The sequence below is a fragment of the Ceratotherium simum genome, chromosome 13 (genome assembly GCF_057802395.1).
Source record: "Ceratotherium simum simum isolate JZ-2026a chromosome 13, ASM5780239v1, whole genome shotgun sequence".
In the NCBI taxonomy this organism is placed as follows: Eukaryota; Metazoa; Chordata; class Mammalia; order Perissodactyla; family Rhinocerotidae; genus Ceratotherium; species Ceratotherium simum.
In genome coordinates this window covers 54,572,604-54,597,501 of record NC_141912.1, presented here as the reverse complement: position 1 = coordinate 54,597,501, position 24,898 = coordinate 54,572,604, and the positions used below count along the sequence as shown (strand labels likewise).

The 24,898-nt window shown below is 36.2% G+C and overlaps 1 protein-coding gene across 1 annotated transcript in view; it reads left to right on the top strand.

Moving 5' to 3' along the window:
• The window catches only part of HMGCLL1 (3-hydroxy-3-methylglutaryl-CoA lyase like 1), a 156,057-nt gene that overhangs the window by 37,487 nt on the left and 93,672 nt on the right, over nt 1–24,898 (top strand). Inside the window, exons 2-4 of the mRNA XM_004424004.2 lie at nt 3,386–3,466; nt 3,706–3,813; nt 24,114–24,209. Coding sequence (XP_004424061.1) covers nt 3,386–3,466; nt 3,706–3,813; nt 24,114–24,209 — 285 coding nt within the window. The remainder of the gene's footprint in view (nt 1–3,385; nt 3,467–3,705; nt 3,814–24,113; nt 24,210–24,898) is intronic.

Here is a 24,898-nt window from a genome sequence, read left to right as displayed (position 1 = left end):
GATATGCTTACTGCCCATTACCAAAGGTTCAGGTTCACTATGCTTGGGTTCCTTTCCTGTCATGCAGTCCTTTGCCTGTGGAAGCGTCATGTGGTCCTCTTTGCTTCTGCTTGGGGAGTTGGGGTTTGGGGAACCAGCACAAATCCTGATCCTCTAGCTTTTGCAATTACTGTGAGTGATAGGCTTTTTTTCTTCTCTGACCCAGGAGTCTTGTGCCTTCCACCAGCATCCGTTGCAGGCTCACTTGTTAGCTTGCAAGTAGGGTAAGATTTCAGACCCTTTAACATTCTTCACAGTTAGTAGCTATAAAAGATACACCTCTAATCTCAATGGTCTAAAAGAGTTGACATTTATTTTTGTCAATATAAAGTACAAAATGATTGCGTCTTCTTGGCATGGAATTCTTACATAAGCAGTGATTCAGGGATGTAGGCCCCTTCAATTTTCTTTGTCTTTATCTAAGCTTCCAAGTTTGCCATACTCATCTGCATCAAGCTGGCTGAAGGAGAAAGAGCATGGAGAAATGTGCGTGGGATATTTTCATGGGCCAAGCCTAAAAGTGGTACATGTCATTCACCTTTATGTTCCATTGTCTGGAACTTGTTCAAACATAGTTCTTAGATAGGGGAGAAATGTGGTCCAGTCCTGTGTCCATGAAGAAGAGAAATGGGTTTGGTGGAAAGGTTTTCCCACAGATGTAAGGTATTTCCAGCCAACAGAAACTTCATGTAGACAGACATGAAAGTGAGGAAGACATGATTTTAGCACGGCCGAAATCAGAGGCTGCGTGAAGTAGAGTGTGGTAGAAGATGAGAGGCTTGTCATGAATCATCTTTTACCTTAGACTGATAGATCTCTCTGAAGGTGACTGGTAAATGCTGAAGGATTTTTAATCATGGAAGAACAAGATTAGGGAGAATATTTAGGACGCTATAGCAACAGACTAGATGAGAAAAAAAATGACAGTTTTAGTGAAGCCAGTGACAAGAGATCCACTAGTACAATCAACAAGTAACTATTGAGCACAGTCTGAGTGTCGTGCATTGTACTGGGTGCTGGGTATGTGCCAAAATAGAACCAGTAATAGATGGAGCAATTAGATGTAAGTGGTAAGAGAGAAGGTAAAGAATAGCATGTGGTGGGGGAATCTGAGGAGAGGCGTGAGGTGGGGAAATAATGAGATCAGTTTTGAATTATTTAATTCTATGTGTTTGTTTAAACATTTAAGTGGATTTTCCCAGTAGGCATTGTTTATGTATAGCTGAAGCTCCTTAGAAAAGTCAATACAGAGATAGTAATGCCCAGAAAGAGACTAAAGATCACCAAGAGAGGGCTCTCACATCCTACATAATCAATAAGTATGTGTTAATTGACTTTATTTTTGTTTTATTACTTATTTATTTATTTGCTGTTAAAAAGGAGAACTTGTTACTCTGAACTTACTGAACACATTTAACTTTCTTCTGATTTCTCAGGTATTCAGGTAAAGGGAATACATACCTATGTCTAGAAAGACAAAATAGTAACGTTAGATTCAAGAAGAAATCTAATATAATATCAAGTGAGCACATATTCTGCTTTGACTGAAACGGCTAACACTGGTAGTGGTTTATACTTTAATTTCTTCACATTTTTTTTTTTTTTTACTTCTGCTAACTACAAATGATGCCAAGGAAGGTCCCAAACTCTTTAATTGTACTCAGCATATTGTTGTCACCTTAAAAAACCCATGTTCCTATTTTTTTTGGTTAAACTTTGCTGTTTAAAGAAATGCTCTTCATCCATGAATGCCCCACGCTAATTGCTGTTGAAAATGCAGTTTTGGGAAGCAATCAGCAATAATGAGACCACATGCCTTAAGATTGCCTGGTTTTGTTTTTGCTTTGCTTTTTCGTTTCTGCAGTCTTGGGACTGGAGGTAATAAGAAAGAGGAGTGAGCTTCTCTTATTTACTCCCCCTTTCCATGCCATTCCTTCCCTTATTGCCTGGTTGATATTATGGCCACTCTGTAAATGAGGCACGATTTCATGATTGCCATCCAAAACTGAGCCTGAAGATGAGGGACCCCATACCTCCTCTCTCAACCCCACCCTGCCCAACTGCATACATCACAGCCTCCTCAGAAGATGCAGAAATGAGAATTCTTTTCCTTCTTGATTAATTTTTGCTTATTGAATTGCCCAATTTCATGGAAATTGTGAAGGGTGGTATGTAAACCTTGTAACAGGGACCATCTGGGTTCTTTTGCTGAGTTTTAGCATAGAATGCTAATAACACCAAATAAAAGCTATGGCCTCAAAAGGGGCCAGTATTTTTCTGTGTCATAGAAACAAACTGGGTCCTGCATCCAAAATAGCCACGTCACCAGTGTCAGCCAGTGATTGTTACAAGGACAGAGTGAGACAATATGAATTGGTTGGCCCAAATCCATCATCCGGATGAAAGGCAAGACAAAAGATCTTTCAATACCTTTTAAGTACAGGTCCTGCTGATCTGGATGGATTCCATGAGCTGTCCATTTGAAGACCTTGATGACAGGTTACCCACACTTAACTGGGTTATAACCCATCAGGAGATGGTTTATACAGTCTGACAAGGTGTAGCCTACTTCTAATTTTAACTGCAATATGGAGTTTAGAAAGGCTGTTCCTATTTTTCCTGTTTTAAACCAGTGTCCTTCTAACTATGGTATATCCATAGCACTTAGTTTAAGGACAGAGGTTCCAGAGTCCAGACCCCCTGTCATTTCAGATTTAGGCAAAAGGCAGAACAGAGTGTTCCAATGGGCTGGAGCTAGGCTGTTCCAAGGGGAATATCAAGGATTAGGAGCTACTGGAGGGTCTGTCCTTCAGGAAGCTGTGTTAGGGGCTAGTTGTGCTATGTGACACAGAAAAGAAATAAACAGCACACCTTCTTCTCTAGCCTCAGCTTTCTGGGCACAGGCCAGAAAACCAGATCCACACTCTTCAAGTTCAGGGTATGGAGTGCGGCGTCTGTGTGACCATGCCTGGTAGAAGTTTGTTAATACAACGATCTAATTTTTTAATGAACTCTGACCATGGTCACTTTTATCATCACATCTAGAATTACTCAGTAGATTTGCTCTTTAGATCCTGAGTAAGGTACTTTTTCCGCAGTTATATTTTAGAAATTAATTTTTTTGAGTTTAATCACAAAGATTAAAGATCTTTGTGGACTGAAGATCACTGAGTTATAAGGAAAAAATGACCTCCTGCTGCCAATAATGTGAACTTGGTATTTGGATTATATCAATATCTTGATTTCTTACTTAATTTAACAAAGTGTAATTGTTTGACTTTTCAGATCAGCACGTTTGATGATCTAACAGTTGTCTATTTTTCTTGCTTTGTATTTTCCATTTCAGGAATCTTCCCAGTTATCTGGACTCCCTGAGTATGTTAAAATAGTAGAAGTTGGACCAAGGGATGGATTGCAGAATGAAAAGGTAGTTTGATACTAGTATTACACAGTATATTTCAAATGCTAAATCTAAATATTAATATTTATTATGATTCTAAAGACTTACATGGATTTTGTATATTACATGTTATGTTTGTTCTCAATTGATACTTGAATTTATAAATCTTAGATAGGATTTGCTTTCAGTTAGGAAGTAATTTTCTATTAATGTTTCAATAGGCCCTATACAAATTACTTATAAAATGATCTATAATGTTTTCATAGGTTATAGTTCCTACAGATATAAAAATTGAATTTATCAATCAGCTTTCCCAAACTGGCTTGTCCGTTATAGAAGTGACCAGCTTCGTGTCTTCCAGATGGGTTCCACAGGTATGTAAATCCATAATTCCTTAACTGGATCCTTAATTCAACTTTTCTAAGATTTAGTAAACAGTGTGATATGCATTGTGATATTAACCCGATGGAATTACTAATTTGCTATGTCCTGTGTAATGAAGGCCACAGATATTTTCCTTAGGAAGACATACATAGCTTGCTGAGACTAGACATAACTTCCTTGATACTGTCATTTTGTAAAATGCTAGCTATTATTTCTCTACCTGTTCATTAATTTTAAGAGAATGTGAGACCCTTTTATCATTAAGTCTTCATGAACTTGCCTCTGGGTTTGGTTCCCTCAGTGCTCATTTCACATCTTTGATTATTGTTGGAGACATACTGGATAGCTGGTATAACTTGAGAGTAAGGATTAGGAAAGAGGACAGGTCATGGTAATATTAATTGATGACCACCCAAAGTTATATTTCAGGTATTATGTTTTACTAGTCCTCTTCAAGATACTTTTGTTTCCCAGTAGTTTTATAAAGTTGCCTGCAAAATGTCCTTCTTTACTACTATGATGCTCATGGTCACATTCTGTTATTACACAATACTGGAAATTCATTGACAGATTTTTCTTCAGACTGATCTAGGGCACACCCCTTGACATTTAGAAGGACGAGGCTAGAACCCTTTATAGAGGGCCGTGCTTCTCTTGCACAACTAGTGAAGAGAAAAGATGGACATAACAAAAGGGAAGGCAGTCCCTCTGTGAGCAGTAATAGGAAAATGCCTTCTGGCCTCACATTAAGTAGATATGCATGAAGGGACCATAAAATAATATGATTTATTCTGGGTTTGTCCTGAGGTGAATTCAGGACTTAAGCTATTGAGAGTTAATGAACTCTTCCTAGGCTCAAAGTGTGGAACAAATGAGGGAATTCCCCACATAGCTCTTGAGGACAGCTGTGGTGAGGTAGAAGTGCCTCTGCTACTCTGTTCCTGTCTGTATTCTGCCTTGAGCTTGAGTAAGTGACTTAACCTCTTTGAACCTTGGAAATTCCAGCAGTGATGCCTGCAGTATGGGAGAGTTCGGGGCAGTAAGGCCCGTGAATGGGTCTTGGTGTGAGACCAGAGCCTCTGGCTCCTGACCACTGCTCAGTAGTGTTATCTAAGTGAATGCCTGACTGACAGATGGCCTGACTTATCCTGGGCTCCACACAAGTTAACTGTCTTCTCTCTGATAAACAGTCTTTTTCTTAAAGATTGAGATATGTGTTTGGTTTAAATATTTGATTGGACCTAATCTGAATAATTAAAGATACTAGTATTCAGGGGCTGGCCTGGTGGTACAAGCGGTTAAGTGCGCGTGCTCCGCTGCGGCGGCCCAGTGTTCGCCAGTTCGAATCCCGGGCACGCACCGATGCGCTACTTGTCAGGCCATGCTGTGGCAGTGTCCCATATAAAGTAGAGGAAGATGGGCATGGATGTTAGCCCAGGGCCAGTCTTCCTTAGCAAAAAAAAAAGAGGAGGATTGGCAGATGTTAGCTCAGGGCCGATCTTCCTCACACACACACAAAAAAAGATACTAGTACTTCAGTACTAAAGAGTATGTTACATATTTCACTTTTAATACTCATCTGGTTACATGCATTCCAAACCAAAAAAGAAAGTATTTTAAATAAATCACATATCTGTAAAAGAGCAGTGTGCCTGAATCAAAGATATTAAGAGATGCATGTTCCAAAGTTATACTGGTCACTGACTACATAACATATCGAGTGTTGACCAAGGGCGATATTGAGAATATTCCATTTTTGCCATTTGATTTTCCATAGTTGTGTTTGTGTTTTAGAATTAACTGAGCTTGCCTAAGCAGAGCATTTTTTATTGTTGTAGTTGCCGGTTATCTCATCATGTAACTCTGCTGATTTCATTGTTTTTACGCTAACGAGAAAGGCCTTAAGTCAGCAGAACTGATTCATAACGTTCATTTCTCTTTTGAAATTTTCTATCATTCTCTCTCATTTTTGAACAAAATTTTATGATGTCAGACTCATCTAACTTAAAATAATGTCTGAGATTTGTGACAGAACAGTTTTAGTGCAACAGCTTATATGTAATTGTCTAAAGTAATTTCTGCTTCTTCTAAAGACGTTCATTATGGCTCTAAATTGGAATTCTGTTAATTCTCTGCCCCCTCTTCTATTTCTTTCCGGCAAACATAGGTCATGGGAATAGTCCTCCAGTTTATGTTTAGATTGCTGCTTGTTCACTTATTTCTTTTTTTAGCATTTTAAAGCTTTTTTACGGTTTTCCTCCTACTGTTTTATTTGGCAGCAACTTTCCAACTAAAGCAGCTAAAAGAAAAGTTCCACGGTAGCAGGGTGCCATATAAAACAGGATCCCACACCTATAATCTAAATGGCAAGAGACAATAAAATACCTGCCATTAAAAAAAACATGTTCTTTACAACTTATCTGGAAAAAGTTTTCCTTAGAGTGACATATAATATAAGAACATTTGAAATGAGTCCAGATAGCCTCTCACTTCAATGGAACAAACAACCATAACAGCAGAAAGAAAACATGTTTATAAAAATAGATAGGTTTACTGCAACTTTGGAATGTGGCTCTTTGTAATAAGCTATTTAAATCATTATAAATACAATAATTTAAAAAAGTGAACTAGAGTTTTACATTCATCTTGAATTTAACCATCTGATTTTAAACATTTTCCTTCACATGAGTGATTAAAGTGAACGTCATTTATTTAGAAATAAGAATACATTAAACTTACACAACACTGTATGTTTATGTATGTCATATGCAAAGTCTCAGTTATAAATATTTGCTCCCTGTTTAATTTGTAACTGTTGGAATGGGTGGGTCACAAGTCTTGACATGTCAGCAAGGGCTAGAAATAGATTTTCTCTATAAAAATAGAAAGAAATATACCTAAAAGACTGTAACAATTATTTACAAGTCAGTCTAACACTTAAAAATATGGCCTAAGTACAATGTAAGCAAAAAGGAATGTGTAACTTTTCCCCACCCTCCTTTTAATGTGTGATACAATTAATTCTTTATTGATAATGAAAGCACAGTTACTGGATTGAAGTTTAAGGTTTAGATTTACGTTGATGAGGTGCAGGAGGCTGCAGCTTCTGCTACCTAGTCCCTTTCTGGCTTCTCTTCCTAGCTCTGCTCTTTTTGAGGGGGATCGGTGTGGGGGGAAGAGGCAAGGAAGGGGGTAATTTAGCAAAGATGTTGATTTTGTGTGTGTGTGTGTGTGTGTGTGTGAGAGAGAGAGAGAGAGAGAGAGAGAGAGAGACGGAGAGAGAGAAAAAGAAAGAGAGAAAAAGAAAGAGAAAAAGCATGAACACACCCACAGAACCCCCAAATTCTTTTGCTTATGAGGCGCAGTTAACTGGCAGGGTAATTTTATCATCTGGGAAGTGTTCCAGTACGAGTCTCATCCATTATACCCTAGATGAGTTGGCCTCTGCCATCTCCCCAAAGAGGATCCTGATGAGATTTGCCAAGACCACAGTGCCCATTTCATGGAGTTACAGGAGTTCTTTTACTCAGATGGGTTGGGGAAGGGAGCAGGATTTAACCCAAACTCTCTTCAAAGGAGGCTGACTTGGAATTCTCAATTCTCTGCTTAGTACACTCTTTTCTACACACTAAGATTAACTAACTCTCACTTAATCGCTGTCCTACTCGGTATTCTTACACTTTCCACATGTTATTTCTATAATAGAGGTGGCTCTGGTTAATTATCGCTGTCAACGTTAGAAACTAGGCAGTTGAAGTCACCCAGACTAGTCGTTGGTGAAGTCTCCATTTCATTTTATTTTCTCCTGAATTGGTAGTCCAGGAGCACACACTAGCGCTGCTTTCTTCTAAAAAGGCTTGGGTTTAAGAGTGTATTTTCTTTAGCAATAGTTTCTAAATGTACTAGGCTTGTTTTGTTTTTCAACTTATTTGAGCATGTGAATTTCTTATTTGAATTTCTTACATGTCAAATAATAATTCCTGTGTGTTCAATATTTGGTTTTAGAGAAGAGATAAAGACACTAAGTTCTTTAGTAAATGACTTCAGATGGTTATTGAAAGTTAAATGGGGATAAAATTGTGCTATGAAAGCTATATCCACATAGAAAATGTTAACTCTTCAAGAAAATAGAAAGCAAGCATGTGATATTTTCTCCCTCATTTTGTTCCCAGCATTTAATGTTATGAACCATAGATGCTTCAGATTGCTTCACTAAGTCCAATGTTTTCTCATTGACTAGGTAGCTTGTGGCAAATATTTTAGCTGTGTGTTTGCACAAATGTGTGTGCACATGTGAATTTAAATATGTGCGATTGCTACATATCCCCGAAAGTCAGTAGAATTAATGCTGGTTCTTTTGATTACCTGCATAACAAATAGTTCTAAAATGTAGTGGCTTAAAACAATAACAACATTTGTTTTTGCTTATGGTTTCTGTGGATCAAGAATTCAGGAATAGCTCAACTGGGCACTTCTGGCTAGAGGTGTCTCAGAGATGGTGGTCAGAGCTAGAGCAGCAGGAACTAGAAGGCTGGGGCAGCCGGAGCCTTGCTGGGCCCCTCTCTTTCTTCATGTGTTCCCAGAGCCTCTCCATGTGGTCTCTGTGTGGGCTAGTTTGGACTTCCTCACAGCCTTAGACGTAAAAGGTGACTCAGAGCTGCAAAGGTGAGGGTTCCAAGAGGCAGGCAATTTTGGTATACCTTTTATAACCAGGCCTTATAAATTTTATAGCATTACTTTTCCATAATCTATTAGTTGAGATAGTTACAAAGGCACCCAGTGTCAAAGGGAGGGGACAGATGCCACCTCTTGATTGGGGAGTGCATTTCGGAGGAGCACATGGAGGCAGAACGATCATTGGAGCCATTTTTATAATCTGTGACACTTAACGTTTTAAAAAATGTTCTAGTACTTAATCTAGTTATATGCTTTTGCTTATTAATAATTGTCTCACTCCTACTTGCTCCCATTATAAAATTGTTTTGCCTCAAATGGGATTCAGGTTGTTCTTTGAGGGGAGATGTGTTGCCTAGACAACTTAGGAGATGATGGGGAGAAAGGCACATCCACAGCCCCCTGCACGTCTTGCCCATCCTCACCTCTGGTTAAGGCAGTCTGAGGTAGAAGCTGGTAAAACAGTTGTAGGCATTTGCCGTCATAACCACTTCTACCCTGGAGTGAAGCCAGCTTTTCCCTAAATACTGATTTCTAAACCTGTAGCCCAAGTTAGAGAGGAGGCCACGGGAGGGGAGAATCACCTCCTGCCAGATGGGGGTGGAAGGAAGAGGAAAAAGCCAGGAAGCAAAAGGTAGAAGTTAGAGCTTTCAGTTGCCCTCCAAATTCCCAAATCCCTGCCGTCCGCTCTGAAAACGGGGAGCGCACAGGGCTGCAGGCATCACTGCCTTCACTGTAGAGTATGTTATTTCTGTATCCCCGAAGCTGTGCCTTCCATGTCTAGACCTGCTCAGCAGAGTCCCCACTTGTGGACTGACACCTTTTCAGAGAGTCTGTTGTAACCCGTTTGGCATGCCTGGCATGTACACATGATTCGGTTCAGTGTGTGAAATTATTTAGGAAATGCCTACTTACTTTCAAAATAACAAAGAGCAGGGAGGCGTTTTTTTTTTTTCAGAGCAAATGTCAGTGTACTCAAGAAATGAAAAGTAGCAACTAGATTTTTGTTACCCTTGTTAGCAAAAAACGCTGCTTTATTTTAAGTTGCTATATTAAAATGTGTCCCTAAATTTGCAGTCAACGTTTTCTCCTTTTAAATGAAAATAATCACATGTATTCTGAATACTCTCTCTCTACAATATGGCAGTGAATCTGATTTATATCCTACAGTACTGTTGCTTCTAGAATAGTGAGTATTACGTACTATAGCTTTACAAATAGTGATGATGGAGATTCCTGCATTCCTCTGATCAAAGGATGGGGCTTTGCTTAATCATTTTCTGTGTTTTCAAGCAGTGATTATCCTGAAATGCAATATTTTAAAATTGTTCTGTTGTACAATTATAACGTTGCTACTGTTATCGCATAGGACAAGCAAATTGCCTAAAGCATAGTCTCAACTTTTTAAAACACATTTTGTTTCTCTCAAAAAAGAACATGGAATTATAAAAATGGTTGTTTTGGTTAGAATAGTGGGCCCTACTTTTTTTCCTTTTTGAACCTGTTTAAGGTTATACTTTGCAATAAAATTGGAAAAAATATGAGTTGCTAACGTTGTACGTATTACTCAGCGTTCAACAGCAACTTATTCTCTAGCTCAGAGGTCATTTCACTACTGGATCCAAAGCAAAAGCAAGGCTTATAATTAAGAGCAATAATGTCAACAGTTCTTCTGGTTGGATTTTCTTATTTTTTCACATGGAAGGTATAATTCAATATTTTTTTAGACTTTTTCCCATGAGGCCAAAAACTATAATTATACTCAAAGATTTATTATGCTCAGTGTGCACTGCTTTTCTAATTACTTAATTTGATCAATTACATTTTGACTAACAAATTGTGTTTTTGTCCTTAGATTTATAAAGGGAATCATACCAAAATGTTAAAATAAAACACTTTATCTCACCTGTTATTCAGTTATGTTGAGTTTATCAGATTTGCTTTAAGTTTTCCCATGAAAGAAAGAAAGAAACTTTTGAAACCATTTTGATCATATTAAAATTCCATTTTTGTATCTGATTAAAATTATCTTAAAATTTGGTCTTGTGGAACTATCTACGTGCATTGACAGTTGAAAGGTCTGTACATAATATAATTGCATAAAAGCTGAATAGAGGTACAGTTTGGCACAGAAAGACTTGAGTCTAACTTTTTAATGGGCTTTTCTGCATTACGCTGATTAGTTTATTGATAAACATTGCCAGTCTTATTTTAGTGTAAACTCATTCCATTGATATGATTCCTGCTAAGTCTCTTAAGTGCAGTCCATTTTAAGGGAAGCAGAGTACATCCTGAGGGCTAGACTCGAAGGAACTAAATTGCTTCCAGTGTGCCTCAGTTACGACTTGCTCACGGGGAGAATCACAGCCATTAGTGAAAACTAGGTCTAAAGTTTAAAGTGTTAGGAAATTAAATGTGAACTGGTTTGCTCACAAATTTTGTCTGTTCAAGTAACACCTGTTTTCAAGAATTCATGATCCCTGTCACTGAGCATTGAAAATGAAAATATCATAAGAATTATTTTTAAATAGATTATGCTTTTAAAAGACATCTTTTTGTTAATGTTTATAAAGAATTATGCTTTCTAGTTCATTTTCTTTTAGGTGCACACACACACATACACTGATCTAAAATTGCCTGGTTAAATTGTTGGAAAGCTCTCTAGGAGTAATATGTAGTAAACATAGAGAATTAGATAAATGTGAATGCTAAAAGTAGCATTACTTTCCAAAAATCACATTGAACAATAGGTAAGTTTTATGTTTCAAAACTTACACATTGAGACATATATATGCTAATGTTTCACTTCTTCCACATTTAATAAAAGGACTATAAATGTATATTTTTTCACTTGGAGTATACCTGTAAGTAGAAAGCATATTTTATAAAGCATTTTATTTTATTAGACTTTAAAAAATTTTATCCAAATTCATTTATCTTGAATATTCAATTTATAGAATTAAAGGCTGATTGGAATTATAGCTTTTTTTAAAGAATAATAGAATATCTTCTAATGTCTATGCATTTTAGATATTTTTCATTGCTAATATATAGAACATTCTTTGAAGAATGCTGTTCATTTTATGAATATCTTGGACAACTTCAAATTTATAATTGCAAGAGTTCATAGGTTATAGTTTTAATTTTTCTAGGTACTCACATTCAAGTTTGCCTTTTAAACTACATAATTAAGAACCTTTGAAATATCAATATGTTGAAGCAAATTCATGGTAATAACTTTAGAGCACTCATACTACTCACTGCAGATCTTCTTGTCCTGCTGTGGTGTGGGACCCATTAATAAACTGTAACACTACTCTTAGTCAAGACGGATGCATTTTGCATTGAATCAGCCTATAGTATGTAGTAAGAAATGTATTTCTTACTAATCTAAAAATAGTTATTTCCCCCCAAGTCCTCCAGGTCACAGGATTCCTGACCTTTTAGTGACATTATATCTGTTGTTTAGTTAGAACAACATATGTGTTTTCTGATGGAACAATAGAAAATCTGAGACCTGACTCTTGCTCATTTATCATATGATTTGCCAAAATATTTTCGTCTCTCTATGCCCTGGATCCTTTCCATTTATTCATTTACCCATTCACTGCTTTTATTATGTCTCTGTTAAAAACTGCATCGAGTTCTTTGTTGGACTCAAAAACTGAAGAACATGTTGTCACTAACAATAACCATAATATCTACATAATAAGGCAATCGTAAAGTTAAAATGAATAATAGAATGAAACCACTAAAGAAAATTAAAACACATACAAAGAGGTTTTAAAATCAAGTGAATATCTGTAAATGTCATAATAAAATAGAAGCTAGTAACCATAATATGTTAAGCAGTTCATCACTGGTCACTCTGGCCAACCTTTTAAAGTTCTGGCTTCTGTCCTGCTTACCCAAACGGAGACCTCCGGATCCATACGATGGCCAAAATCATTGTAGTTTGATCACAAAAGCTATCATAGTGGTGGCATTGCTTGTCCTGGTAACAAGACCCTTTATGCCATAGCCTTTTCTTATTGCCAGTATCTTATTGCCAGTGAGTTAGCCTTCCTCAAACAACCCAGGCTCACTCTCTCCTCATCAGTGCAGCTATCCACTGTGGGCAGAGGTGGCTTCCAGAAGGAAGTGTAAGTATAGCAGGGAAACTCCATTTACAGTTGATATAGAATGAATACAATTAGATACAGTATTTTAAAAATCACTTCTGCTTCTATGCATGGGAAATAAGAATGTTGACAGTGTTATTATCAAACACAAAGGCATGATATATGAGAGGCAACACAGCTGAATGGAGAGAAAATTGTACCGGGAGCTTTGAGACTTCTTGCCCCTACTTCTGAGTGATGTTGGGAACACGATTGTTTTGAGACGGGAAGACCAGGAGGGTGGTCACAAAAGGCATTGACCTGAACAAAGAATAGCGAATACATAGTTGTTATGTTTATCTTAGGAAACTGGGAAATGTTATTGAGTAAATGGCTTTGGTTTCTCTGTCTGGAACATTGGTCTCCTACTTTATAACCCACAAATCCGTTGGGTAGATTGGGTTTATTTTATAATTTAAAAATGAATATTTGTAGACATTAATGGATTATGATTAAAATTTCTTGCATGTATTCACAGTAAAAGAGTATGGGTCATATACTGCTTGCTTTGGTCACTCGTGAGAAGCACTTGCATTCCATCCAAGAGAGAACGGTACAAAGGTCCTTAGAACACAAAGGTAATGTTGAATAAGGAAGTATAGGAAATTATACACCAGACCAAATTAGTTTTAAGGCTTCTGGACTTAAGAAGTTTTGTGAGCATGGTGTCAGACCACTTTAGCAGTGGCAGCCAAGACAGGGTATTGGGTAGAAAAAAAAAAAACTGGATGTTCAATTTTCCAGAGATTTCCTGTGTTTATTATTGTAAGACTGTGATTTATTAAAACTGTCTTACTACTTCAAGCAGACCAAGATTTCCTCTGTGCTACTGAGGCTAAGATATATGGGGTTTGTGCAGAGAGTCTGTGAATGAGACAGGGTTACGGTACCCAGGCTGCAATGCTCTTCATGGCTGGGTAGAACATTTTCACCTAGGGTTGTCAGGAAGAACTCTAGTCTCATTTTTTCTCATTACTGAATTTACAAATGTATTACCTTTAAGAGGAGTTACTGCTCAAATTGAGTTTTGAGTTATAGGGTCTGAAACCACATTATTTACATTTTTAAAGTAATCGATGGCATGTGTTGAAGAAATTGGTCGTTCTAGATCCGTCTTTCCTGCTGCACTCCTGCATACAGAAAATAATACCATCAGTTATGTCTCATCTGGCCAGTGGAGATTGTAGGCAAATACCTTCTGACATTACTTGCTTTTTTTGAAGAGAGATGAATGTTGTTCTCGGTGATGGGGCGGGGTTGGGTGGGGAAACAAAAACAAAGAATTCTTCAAAAATATTTTTTAAAATTATTCACTAGCAAACTATATTGAGCAGGGAAAAATGAGGGTTATAGGTCCATGAGTTTAAGTCTATTTCCTGAGAAAATTTAAAATGGTTTATTAAGCAGAGAATTTATAAATATAGATATACTCGGAAATATTATGGATATACCAAGAACACGACATCTCAAACTGATGTCACTTCTCTCTTGATAGTATTTCTGGAATGGTAAGCAAAAGGAATACTATAGACACCATGAATCTGTATTTCAGAAAGATCCTTAACTGTATTGATGACATTCTAAGAGCAAGATAGGAAATTTCACCAAGGCTGGTACTTTCTAAACTTTTATTTATTTTTTAATCCCTGGAACTTTTTTCACGCTGGATAAAGCTTTATTGAGAACATCAGTATATGCCGCAGACAGGAAAATTACCATAAAATATTTGTATAGATCACTCCTGGGAGGGGCCTTAGCCATGTGCTCACCTGGTCATATGTTTTAGTGAAATTTATAAAACTTTAGGTATTTTTGTGTTGTTTTTTTTAAAGAGGCTTCCTCCCAAATGGCAATCATTTCAGACCCACAAAACCTGAATTTACCTCTGAATAATTTACCTTATTGAAGCAGGGGTGGGGACCTGGAATGCACTGTTTGGCCTCCCTCTAGCCCCAGCGGCAGCCTTTGTGACCGAATCCACTGCGATTCGCAGTCTTGTTGATGTCTAGCATCTTATGAAATGTTTTAGGGACTACAGATTCCTGGGTCCTATAGCAGAACAGAATCGGAATCTGGACAGATGGGTCCAAGAAATCTGTATTTTTTTTGAAGTACCTCAAATAGTTCTGATGATGAATCCAGTTTGGGAGACATGGATTAGATGATAAAATATGCCCCCCAAACTGTTCAGCCTGAGTGTGGGATCGAAAGGGAGCTCTTCCCTTGACGTTATGATACACAAAATCTTTAGCAATGACTAAGATAAAGATATAGAAGATACATAGATGATATAGAGGATATATTATCAAGGAGGTATTAGAGAGTATGCTTTATAGTCAGATAGATTTAGGTCTCATCCCAACTCTCCGTCACTAGCTGGGTGATCTTCCTCATCCTTAATATCTCTGTCTAGTTCTTCTAGAGAAATGTCCCTCTCATTGGGTTGTTAAAAATGTTTAAAGAGATAATGCATATAAAGAACTCAACACATATAGACTGGCATAAAGTAAATGTTTGCTGTCATTTTTTATTACCATCCTTACCAGCAATAAAATCTTAGAAGAATTAATGGAGAAAAAGAATCATGATTCAAAGTGGATTGAATTCAAAATGAATTCAAACTAGAGGATAGGGCAAGGAGGAGAAACTTCAGTTCAATTCAACAACCATTTATTAAATTCCTCTTTTATGCAAAGTCTTCAAGGAACTAATAATTTAGTCAGGGAGAGAGACACATAAATCAACATAAATTATACAAAATAAGTTACAACACAATCAACATAAATTGTACAAAATTTGATAAAAACAATGATATATATATATACAGCACAGAGAGCTGTGGAGGTATAGAGACATGTGAATCAAGCTGGTTGTTGAGAATGTCTTATAAGAGGAGTTTTTGAGTTGAATATTGAAGGATGAAATAAGTTGACTAGATGAAAAAGGGAGGAAGGGTTTTCAGGCAGATGGAATGATACATGCAAAGGATCAGAGTTGTGAAGCAGCATGGCATAGCACTGCAGACATATTTCTATGGCTAGAGGTAAGCTGGGAGCGCTTCAACAAGGACTACATGAGCTGTTAAGGGGAAATAGGACTCTGGAATTCTCAAGACCTTCAAGGGCTTAGCTGCAAACCACTCTGGAATCTCAACAGTGGGGAGGGGAGAACAGGGTCCCAGCTGCTGGGAATGGATAACCTTGATATAAAGCTGTCCTCAGCTATATAGTGGTCAGGGGTGTCTGATACAAGATGACACCAGTTTCCTGGAGTCCAATAAGTTGGGGGTGGTGTGACGTGACCACAGCACTCTGGACAATGATGATGCTCATATAAAGTAAAAGAAAAAAAATCCTATTCCAGGGCTGGCTCCGTGGCTTAGCGGTTAAGTGCGCGCGCTCTGATGCTGGCGGCCCGGGTTCGGATCCCGGGCGCGCCCCGAGGCACCACTTCTCCGTCCAACCCGGGGCCGAGTCCCACGTACAGCAACTAGAAGGATGTGGACCTATGATGTACAACTATCTACTGGGGCTTTGGGGGGAAAAAAATGAATAAATAAAATCTAAAAAAAAAAAAAAAAAAAAAAAAAAAAATCCTATTCCATAGGGCTTGTGTTGGCTGAAGGAGAAACTTGACTCTTTTATTTCTCACCCCAGGGAGGGGTTTCACCCTCTTCTAGACCATGCATATAAATCATCCAAGGAACTTATTGACCATGCAGATTTCCAGTTTATGCTCTCAGAGGTTTTGACTCATTGGGACTGCTATGGGATACAGAAATATGTGTTTTAAAAATCATTCCAGATAATGCTGACCCAGGCAGTGCTCAGCCCACAGAGTTTGAGGAGCACTTCTCTAAGCACACCTGACCTTGCAGTAAGTGCTGCAGACTGTGCCCATTCCTCTTGGTGGGAATGGATTTTCTAAGAGATTTCTAGGCTTGATTTTCAATAACTCTGGTTCTACTCAGAGCATAGCTAACAAGACGAAGGGTGTTGATTCTTTCAGTTGGATGTAATTAAAATAAGATTTTGGGCCCCACAGGATGGTGGCTTGGCAACAACTCGGATATTTGAAGGTACATTCAGAATTTCAACATAATTGAAAGTCATTCCAATCTTCACTTATGCATCATATAGCAGATTAAAGGGGACCCAATTTGTATCCTACCACAAGACATAGAAAATCTATTTTCCTTACCTCTGCAGATGTCTTTTACCCCACATCTGTTTTAGAGTTGCATGTTCTCTAAATGATCCTCCTCTTCTTTATGCCTGTAGGTCCTGTATCTCTTTGTTTAGTCCCCTGATCACATGTCACAGTGGGTGCCTGGCTTGGACCAGCAGAGATAAGGTCTATGGATTGCGGTAGAGGAAGAATCTGTGCTACAATGACAGAGCTTTCTTTGAATAATGGTGGGTCTTGGAAGTGGTGAGGTCATGGAGAGTCCTCAAAAGCTCTGATCAACTTTTACTCTGTTTTTTTTTTTCACTTCCGTGAAAGATCTCAATGTTAATTGTGCTACTCAAAAACCCATCATAGTCTATTCCTCCTCTTCTTTTGGTAAATTACTTCCTATTCGATGCTTCTGAAGTACTGTCAAGTTTAACCTTGTTGCCTTCTGTCAAGGTTCCTCATCATAAACATTTGAACTAGAGAATATTCACTTTTCCAAGGGGCAAGCATGAGGTATGGTTCAGTCTCTTTCCTCTTCAAGGACTGTGTTTTTGATAAGGTGCAAAGTGTGAGCCGGTCTCTGAGGTCCTTTAGTTGTGAGAGTAGTCGTCCAGCGCCCATGCCTCATCACTCCAAATGAAGCAGCTCCTGTGCTGTGCTGCTGGTACTATTTGGACAGCTCAGGGCTGTCTCTCTGGCTGAGATCTGGAAATGACTACGGGACACGGGCCAACCACTTGTAGGGAACTTCAGGTCCTGATGATATCAATTTGGAGAACCCTCATTAAGAAAAAAGAATACATGACATCAAATACAAAATTAGGCAGGAAAATGAATATTAATTTTGAATGAGAAAAAAATTCACAAAATTATAAAATTTTGGAAGTTGTCAAATATCCCAGATATCTCATAATTAAAGAAGGGTACTTTAAAAATTCAGTTAAGGTCTGAGGTTACTTCATATGCTCTTTTGCTTTATTGTGGTAAGAAAACTTAATATGAGATCTACCCTCTTAACAAATTTTTAAGTGTACAATACAGTATTTATAACTATAAGCAGAATGTTTTATAGCGGATCCAGAACTTAATCATGTTGCATAACTGAAACTTTACCCATTGAATAGCAACTCCTCATTTCCCTCCTTCTGCCCAGCTTCTCACAACCACAATTCTACTCTCTGCTTCCGTAGTTTGACTATTTTAGGTACCTCATATAACTGGAATCATGAAGTATTTGTCATTTTGTGATTGGCTTGTTCACTTAACATAATGTACTCAAGGTTTATTGGTGTTGTCACATATGGCAGAATTTCCCTTTTTATTTAAGGCTGAATAATATTCTATTTTATGTATATGCCACATTTTTTTAAATCCATTCTTCCATCCATGGACATTTAGATTGTTTCCACATCGTGGATATTGTGAATAATGCTGCAATGAACATGGCAATGCAAATACCTCTTTGAGATTCTGATTTTAATTCTTTTGGATAAATACCAGAAGTGAGATTGCTGGAACATATGGTATTTCTACTTTTAATTTTTTGAGGAACCTCCATATTGTTTTCCATAGTGGCTGCACATTTTACATTCCCACCAACAGTGTTCAAGGGTTCCATTTTCTCCATATCCTTGCCAACACTTGTTATCTTTTGTGTTTTTCATAACAGCCATCCTAACAGATGTGAGTTGATATCTCATTGTGGTTTTGATTTACATTTCCCTGATAATTAGTGATGCTGAGCCATACCTATTGGCCTTTTGTATTCAAGTTCTTTGCCCATTTTTTAATTGGGGTACTATTTTTTTTTTTTTTTTGCTGTTATGTTGTAGGTAGTCCTTATGTATTTTGGATATTAACCTCTTATCAGACTTATAGTTTGCAAATATCTTCTCCCAATCTGTAGGTTGCCTTTTCACTGTGAATGTTTCCTTTGCTGTGCAGAAGCTTTTTAATTGAGTGTAGTCCCACTTGTCTGCTTTTGCTTTTGTTGACTGTTCTTTTGGTGTCATATCCAAGAAATCATTGCCAAGATCAATGTTATGAAGTTTTTCCTTACATTTTCTTTTAGGAGTTTTATAGTTTTATGTCTTACGTTTCAGTCTTTAAAACATTTTGAGTTGATTTTTATGTATGGTGTAAGATCAAGATGCAATGTCATCTTTTGCGTGTGGATATCCGGTTTTCCCAGCACCATTTGTTGAAGAGACTATCCTTTTTCTTTTTTGTATTCTTGGCATCTTTGATCAATTGACTGTATATGCATAGGTTTATTTCTGGGCTCTCTATTCTGTTCCATTGGTCTGTAAATCTGTCTTTATCCCAGTACCATACTGTTTTAATTACTGTAGCTTTGTAATATATTTTGAAATCAGAAGTGTGATATCTCCAGCTTTATTCCTCTTTCTCAAGATTGATTTGTCTATTTGGGCTCCTTTGTGGTTCCATATAAGTTTTAAGATTGTTTTTTTCTATTTCTGTAAAAAAAAAAGCCATTGGGGTTTTGATAGGAATTGCATGGAGTCTGTAGATCACTTTGGGTAATACGGACATTTTCACGATATTACCTCTTCCAATCCACGAACGTGGGATGTCTTACTGTTCATTTGTGTCTTTAATTTTTTTCATCAGTGTTTTATGGTTTTCAGTGTGTAAGTCTTTCACTTCCTTGGTTAAGTTTGTTTCTAAGTATTTTATTCTTTTTGATGCTATTGTAAATGAAATTGTTTTCTTCATTTCATTTCCGAATAGTTTGTTGTTAGTGTGTAGAAATGCTACTGATTTTTGTATGTTGATTTTGTATCCTGCAACTTTACTGAATTCATTTCTTAGTTCTAAGAGGGTTTTTTTGTGTGTGTGTGGAGTCTTTAGGGTTTTCTATATATAATATTATGTCATCTGTGAACAGAGATAATTTTACATCTTTCTTGCCAGTTTGGATGCCTTTACTTCTTTTTCTTGCCTAATTGCTCTGGCTAGGACTTCCAATACTATGTTGAAGAGAAGTGGCAAGAGTGGGCATCCTTGTCTTATTCCTGATCTTAGAGGAAAAGTTTTTCACTGTTGAATATGGTGTTAGCTGGAGGCTTTTCATATATCACCTTTCTTTTGTTGAAGTAATTTCATTGTATTCCTAGAGTATTTTATTTGTTTGAGAGTTTTTATCATGAAAGGGTATTGAATTTTGTCAAATGCTTTCTGACAGAGCATTTTTTTGTCAAATTTTGACATGTGTTGAGACAATCATGTGGTTTTTATCCTCCATTCTGTCTTGTGGTGTATCACGTTAGTTTATTTATGTGTGTTTAGTCTTGCTTGCATCCTAGTGATAAATCCCTCTTGGTCGTGGTGTATAATCCTTTAAATGTGCTGTTGAATTTGGTCTGCTAATATCTGGTTGAGAATTGCTGCATCTATGTTCCTCAGGCATGTTGACCTATACTTTTATTTTCTTGTAGCGTCTTGTCTGGTTTTGGTATCAGGGTCTTATAAGACCAGATCCTAATGCTGGTCTTATAAAATGACTTTGGAAGTATTCCCTCCTCTTCAATTTTTTGGAAGAATTTGAAGGGTTGACATTAAGATTTCTTTAAATGTTTGGTAAAATTCACCAGTGAAGTCTTCTGGTCCTGGGCTGCTTTTTGTTTGGAGCTTTATGATTACGGATTTCATCTCCTTGCTAGTTATGCTCCTGTTCTGATGATCTGTTTCTTCATTTTTTTAGTATGTGTTGACTGCATGTTCTTTCTTTACCTCTTTCTCGTGACAGCACCTTATAATATTTTCTACGAAGAGGCTAGAAAGACGATTCAGTCTTTTCTCTTGAGCCGTTGATCAAATTTTGTTTTATTATTGATAGATTAGGGAAGTGTATTTTAGTTTAATAATCCGTTATTGGTAGTGTCATGCTAGGATGTAATCTAATATTCTGTGATGTGTAACCTTATACGTAGATATATTGTTTTAGAAGAATTACTATAGTTTTGTGCCCTTCACAATGAAGAATTTTGATATATATTCTATTATCTGTGATTTTCATAAAAAATAAATATAAAAATATGGTGCATTTATAGTTGTATATATTGTGTATTGAATATATTTCTGATAAGAAAGGACTTCCATTTAATTTGACATTGATTAAAACTGATTCATTCACTTAACAATTTTACATATATAATGTTTGGAAGAATTTTCTATAGACTAGCTTCTGACTCTATACATTCCGAAACTGTTTCTCCTCAAATATTTACATACTTCTGGTGCCAGATATTGTAGGATATAGTGAATATGGACTCTTGGCTTAACTCTATAGTGACAATTTTCATAGGAGGTACAAATGAGTACTATATTTTATGCTTTATATTTTAAATATATGAGAATATTTACACCAATATTCTTGAAGAGCACAGCAATTGTATATATATGAATAGTTTTGCTCTATGAATATTTTGAATAGTTTCAAGCTCTACAAATCATTTTGCTTCATTAAACTATATGAATATTTTGCTCCCTTAAAAAACAGGCCCCTGAGTTATTTACATTTGGCCTAGACAAGCTTTAACTTAAGTGTTTGTCATTATTCTAGTTTAAGTTGCAAAGAAAAATACTTCCTTGTCTGTGCTCCATTGAACTTCGGATCATATGGCATTTGTATTATTTTGTGTTTTTTTAAGTACACACACACAGACACACACGCACACACCTTTCCCCCACTAGCCTGTTTATTATATGTGTGTGGATTGCATCTGCCTCGTTAGTCTATGCCATAATGTTAGAAATATAGTAAGTGTATGAAATATGGAAATGAGTCAATATTCAAATATTGAAATGAATTTTAAAAATAAATTTTTTAAGGTCTCATGATATTTTACAATTTACCTGTGTATCCCCCTCAATGGTAAATTTCATAGTCTATTTACAAAATATAATTGAAACTTCCAATATTTTCCCTCTCTTAAGTTTATGAGAAAGCCCTTGTCATTGTTTATGATTATATATTCATAGGCATTATCTTGAAATTCCAGTAATCTCAGGAAATTTGGGTGAGATGAGGACACTGAACAATGCTCAAACTATAATTTAGCCATTGCTGTTGTCTGGAGAGCACATTGACTGCCTAAATATTTAGGAGAGATTATAGTGTTCAGGTAGTGACAAAGTATTAGTAAGATGTCTGACTATGTATAATGTGGAGTGTCCAAATTTATTTACCCCATGATAGAGTTAGTAGCAAATAAAATCTCTAAACTGTGTGCTATTACATTCTAATCCTTGTGACCCTTTGCATATCTTTAAAATTCTTGCCAAGTGTTGCACAAATATTGTGATTATTTGAATCCATATCAAAATGCGGATGCCTAAGAAATTGATTAACTGTGGTGTAGCCTGGCTAGATAGACACAGGTATTGCCATTCCCAGACTATGGCCAGATGATAGCAAAGCATGTTACCAACCAAATCATGGGGATTTTTATGATCTTAAATGAAAAGTCACAGCAAAATTGTAAAAATATGTTAAATCAAACCAGATGTAGAAAAGTTTTGTTAAAACGTCAAGTCGTACTGTAAAGGAATAGTTCCATTATCGTTTGAATAATAGTTAAGCTTTAGACGTTTACAGAAAATAATATCAAGATTGAAATATAACATAAACTCCCTTAGAGTAAAAAAAAAAAAAAATTTAGGCAAGGATTTTATACCTTTAATTGAAACGTGCTCTATTTTATTCATTGTAATAAAATTATATCCTATCAAGGTTTTCTGAAGCTCTTTACATAACTGTCTTTATTGACCAAATTTAGACAGAATACTATTACTTCTTAAATGACCCTATTATAGTGTGGTTATTTTTAAAAACAAAAAAGTACTGATTTATTGGATTCTCATTAATGCATTTATCATAGTTTCATTAAGCTATCTTCGATGATTATCAAAGTTTAGGATTCATGACCTAGGAAGTTGGTTACTATCATCTCTGTTTATTTTCTAGTTCTACGGGTTGAAACTTCTGTGAAATCATTGTTTAATTAAATAAATTTCTTCATAATGATTCAAGATTTTTGTTAAATTACGTATAGAATGAAATAATTGCTTATAGGTGAATATGACCTATATTTCTTGAAAATTAAAATTTGTTTTGCGCCCTTATATGCTGTTTTATGATGCACTGCCATACTTTATCCAAATATGCATATTTCATATTTTTCAAAAGTGTGGTTATATTAAGAAAAGAATTTATACTTTAACTTACTTTTATTTTTAAATTAAAAACAATACACGCTTATTGTAACAAGCCAAGATGTATGGAGGAAAAAACAAGTCTTCCCTCATTCATTCCCATATTGAAGATACAAATTTTGGTTTGGTGTATGTTTTTACAGCTTTCTCCATGCTCCTTTTGTGTACTTTTCATTGTTTGCATATTATTCCTTATGTTTATTGTTCATGCCATAATTTATTATTCCTAAATATGCAAAGCTCATGGTTATGTCAATGATAATTTCTCAATGTGATGATTGTGGGATTTGATCATCAGTTACTGCTCTAGGAGGCTAAATTATAGACTTTGTGGCAAACTAGTAAATTTGATATTTTAATTCAAAGTTGATTTTTTTGTAGATTCATAGAAAATATAGAAAAATAAAGTCTTGGCAGAATAGGTTAGATTTTTTTTGTGGTGTACTGCATTGTGTTCATTTGTTCGCGTTGTGAGAACAAATAGTAATCTGGTGATAGTACTGCATAAAGCATTATGACTGTTAGTAACTAAAACATCTATGCTAACCAAATAATATACTAGGATCTCATCCTTGTTAAATTATTCTAACAGAGTCGTGCAATTTACATTGTATTAAACATTGTAAAATTTCATAGGCTGAAAATTATTTTGACGTAAAATTTTCAGGTGGACGGTAAATGCATAGCATATTGCCTTTCAGTCTCTCCTCAATCTCAGGGGTATTTGAGGCTTGGCCATGAAATGCAAGGGAGAGAATAAAGATCAGTCAGGTGAACATAGTAGAGTTCAGAATTCCTGACTATTTGTAATCATTCGTTTAACCAGATCCTGTTATGTGAGTAAGTTAAACCCATATCTAGTTATTATGTATTTAAACAGTGAGAACTGCTTATCTTTAGCTACAATGGCATAGTTTTGTTATCTTAAACATTAATTTATAGAATGTAATTGCATGTATAATTATAACTTCCTGAAAAACTAAAAACATGCTTGGTGGAATATTCAAAGTTACATTTTTATGTATAACTATTATGTGTTTAAGATGGCTGATCACACTGAAGTGATGAAAGGCATTCAGCAACATCCAGGAGTTCGATACCCTGTCCTAACTCCTAATCTTCAGGGTTTTCACCGTGCTGTAAGTGTGCTACTAATTTTTCTAAAATCGATATGCTTCTTATTGTTTTAAAGATCTTTACAGAGTTAAAATGGTGTCATATATAACTCGCTTGTTATCCTCATAAATACTATGGTAGTATACTCGCATGAATACACGGAGATCAGTAACCTCACGGCATTGTTTGGGACTCAAGTGCTCTGCATAAATGGCTCTTCCAGTGTAACCATTCAAGAATCAAAACACAAAAATACAATTGTCCATTTTGATGAAATTCTTTGAAAGTATATTTTGTGTTTCCCTCTTCAATAAGGAATATGGAATATAACTTAAACATTTCTCAATACAATATTATAATTACTAATATTATTGTGGTGGGTAATTATTTTTGTCAACTTTTTTGGGTCAGCTTTCTGTTGTTGTTGTTTCCTCCCTGTAGGTGAAGCTAATCATGTCATCGGAACTGCCTCTAATAACCTTCCCTATTCCTCTTCTGGCTTGTTTCTTCCAGTCCTGTGTGACTTAGGAATGTATGTGCCAAAAGCTTTAATAATCATATACAAGCAGGATCAGCGCAATTTTAAGTAAAAGCTTGAGGTGTTATGCTTACATGGCTTTACTCTAAAAGTTTTGCAGCAGCTATTTCTGGTATTAATGGATATTTTTTCACTTTTGTATTTGGGCTGTGTTGCATAAAATTGAGGTTGTAA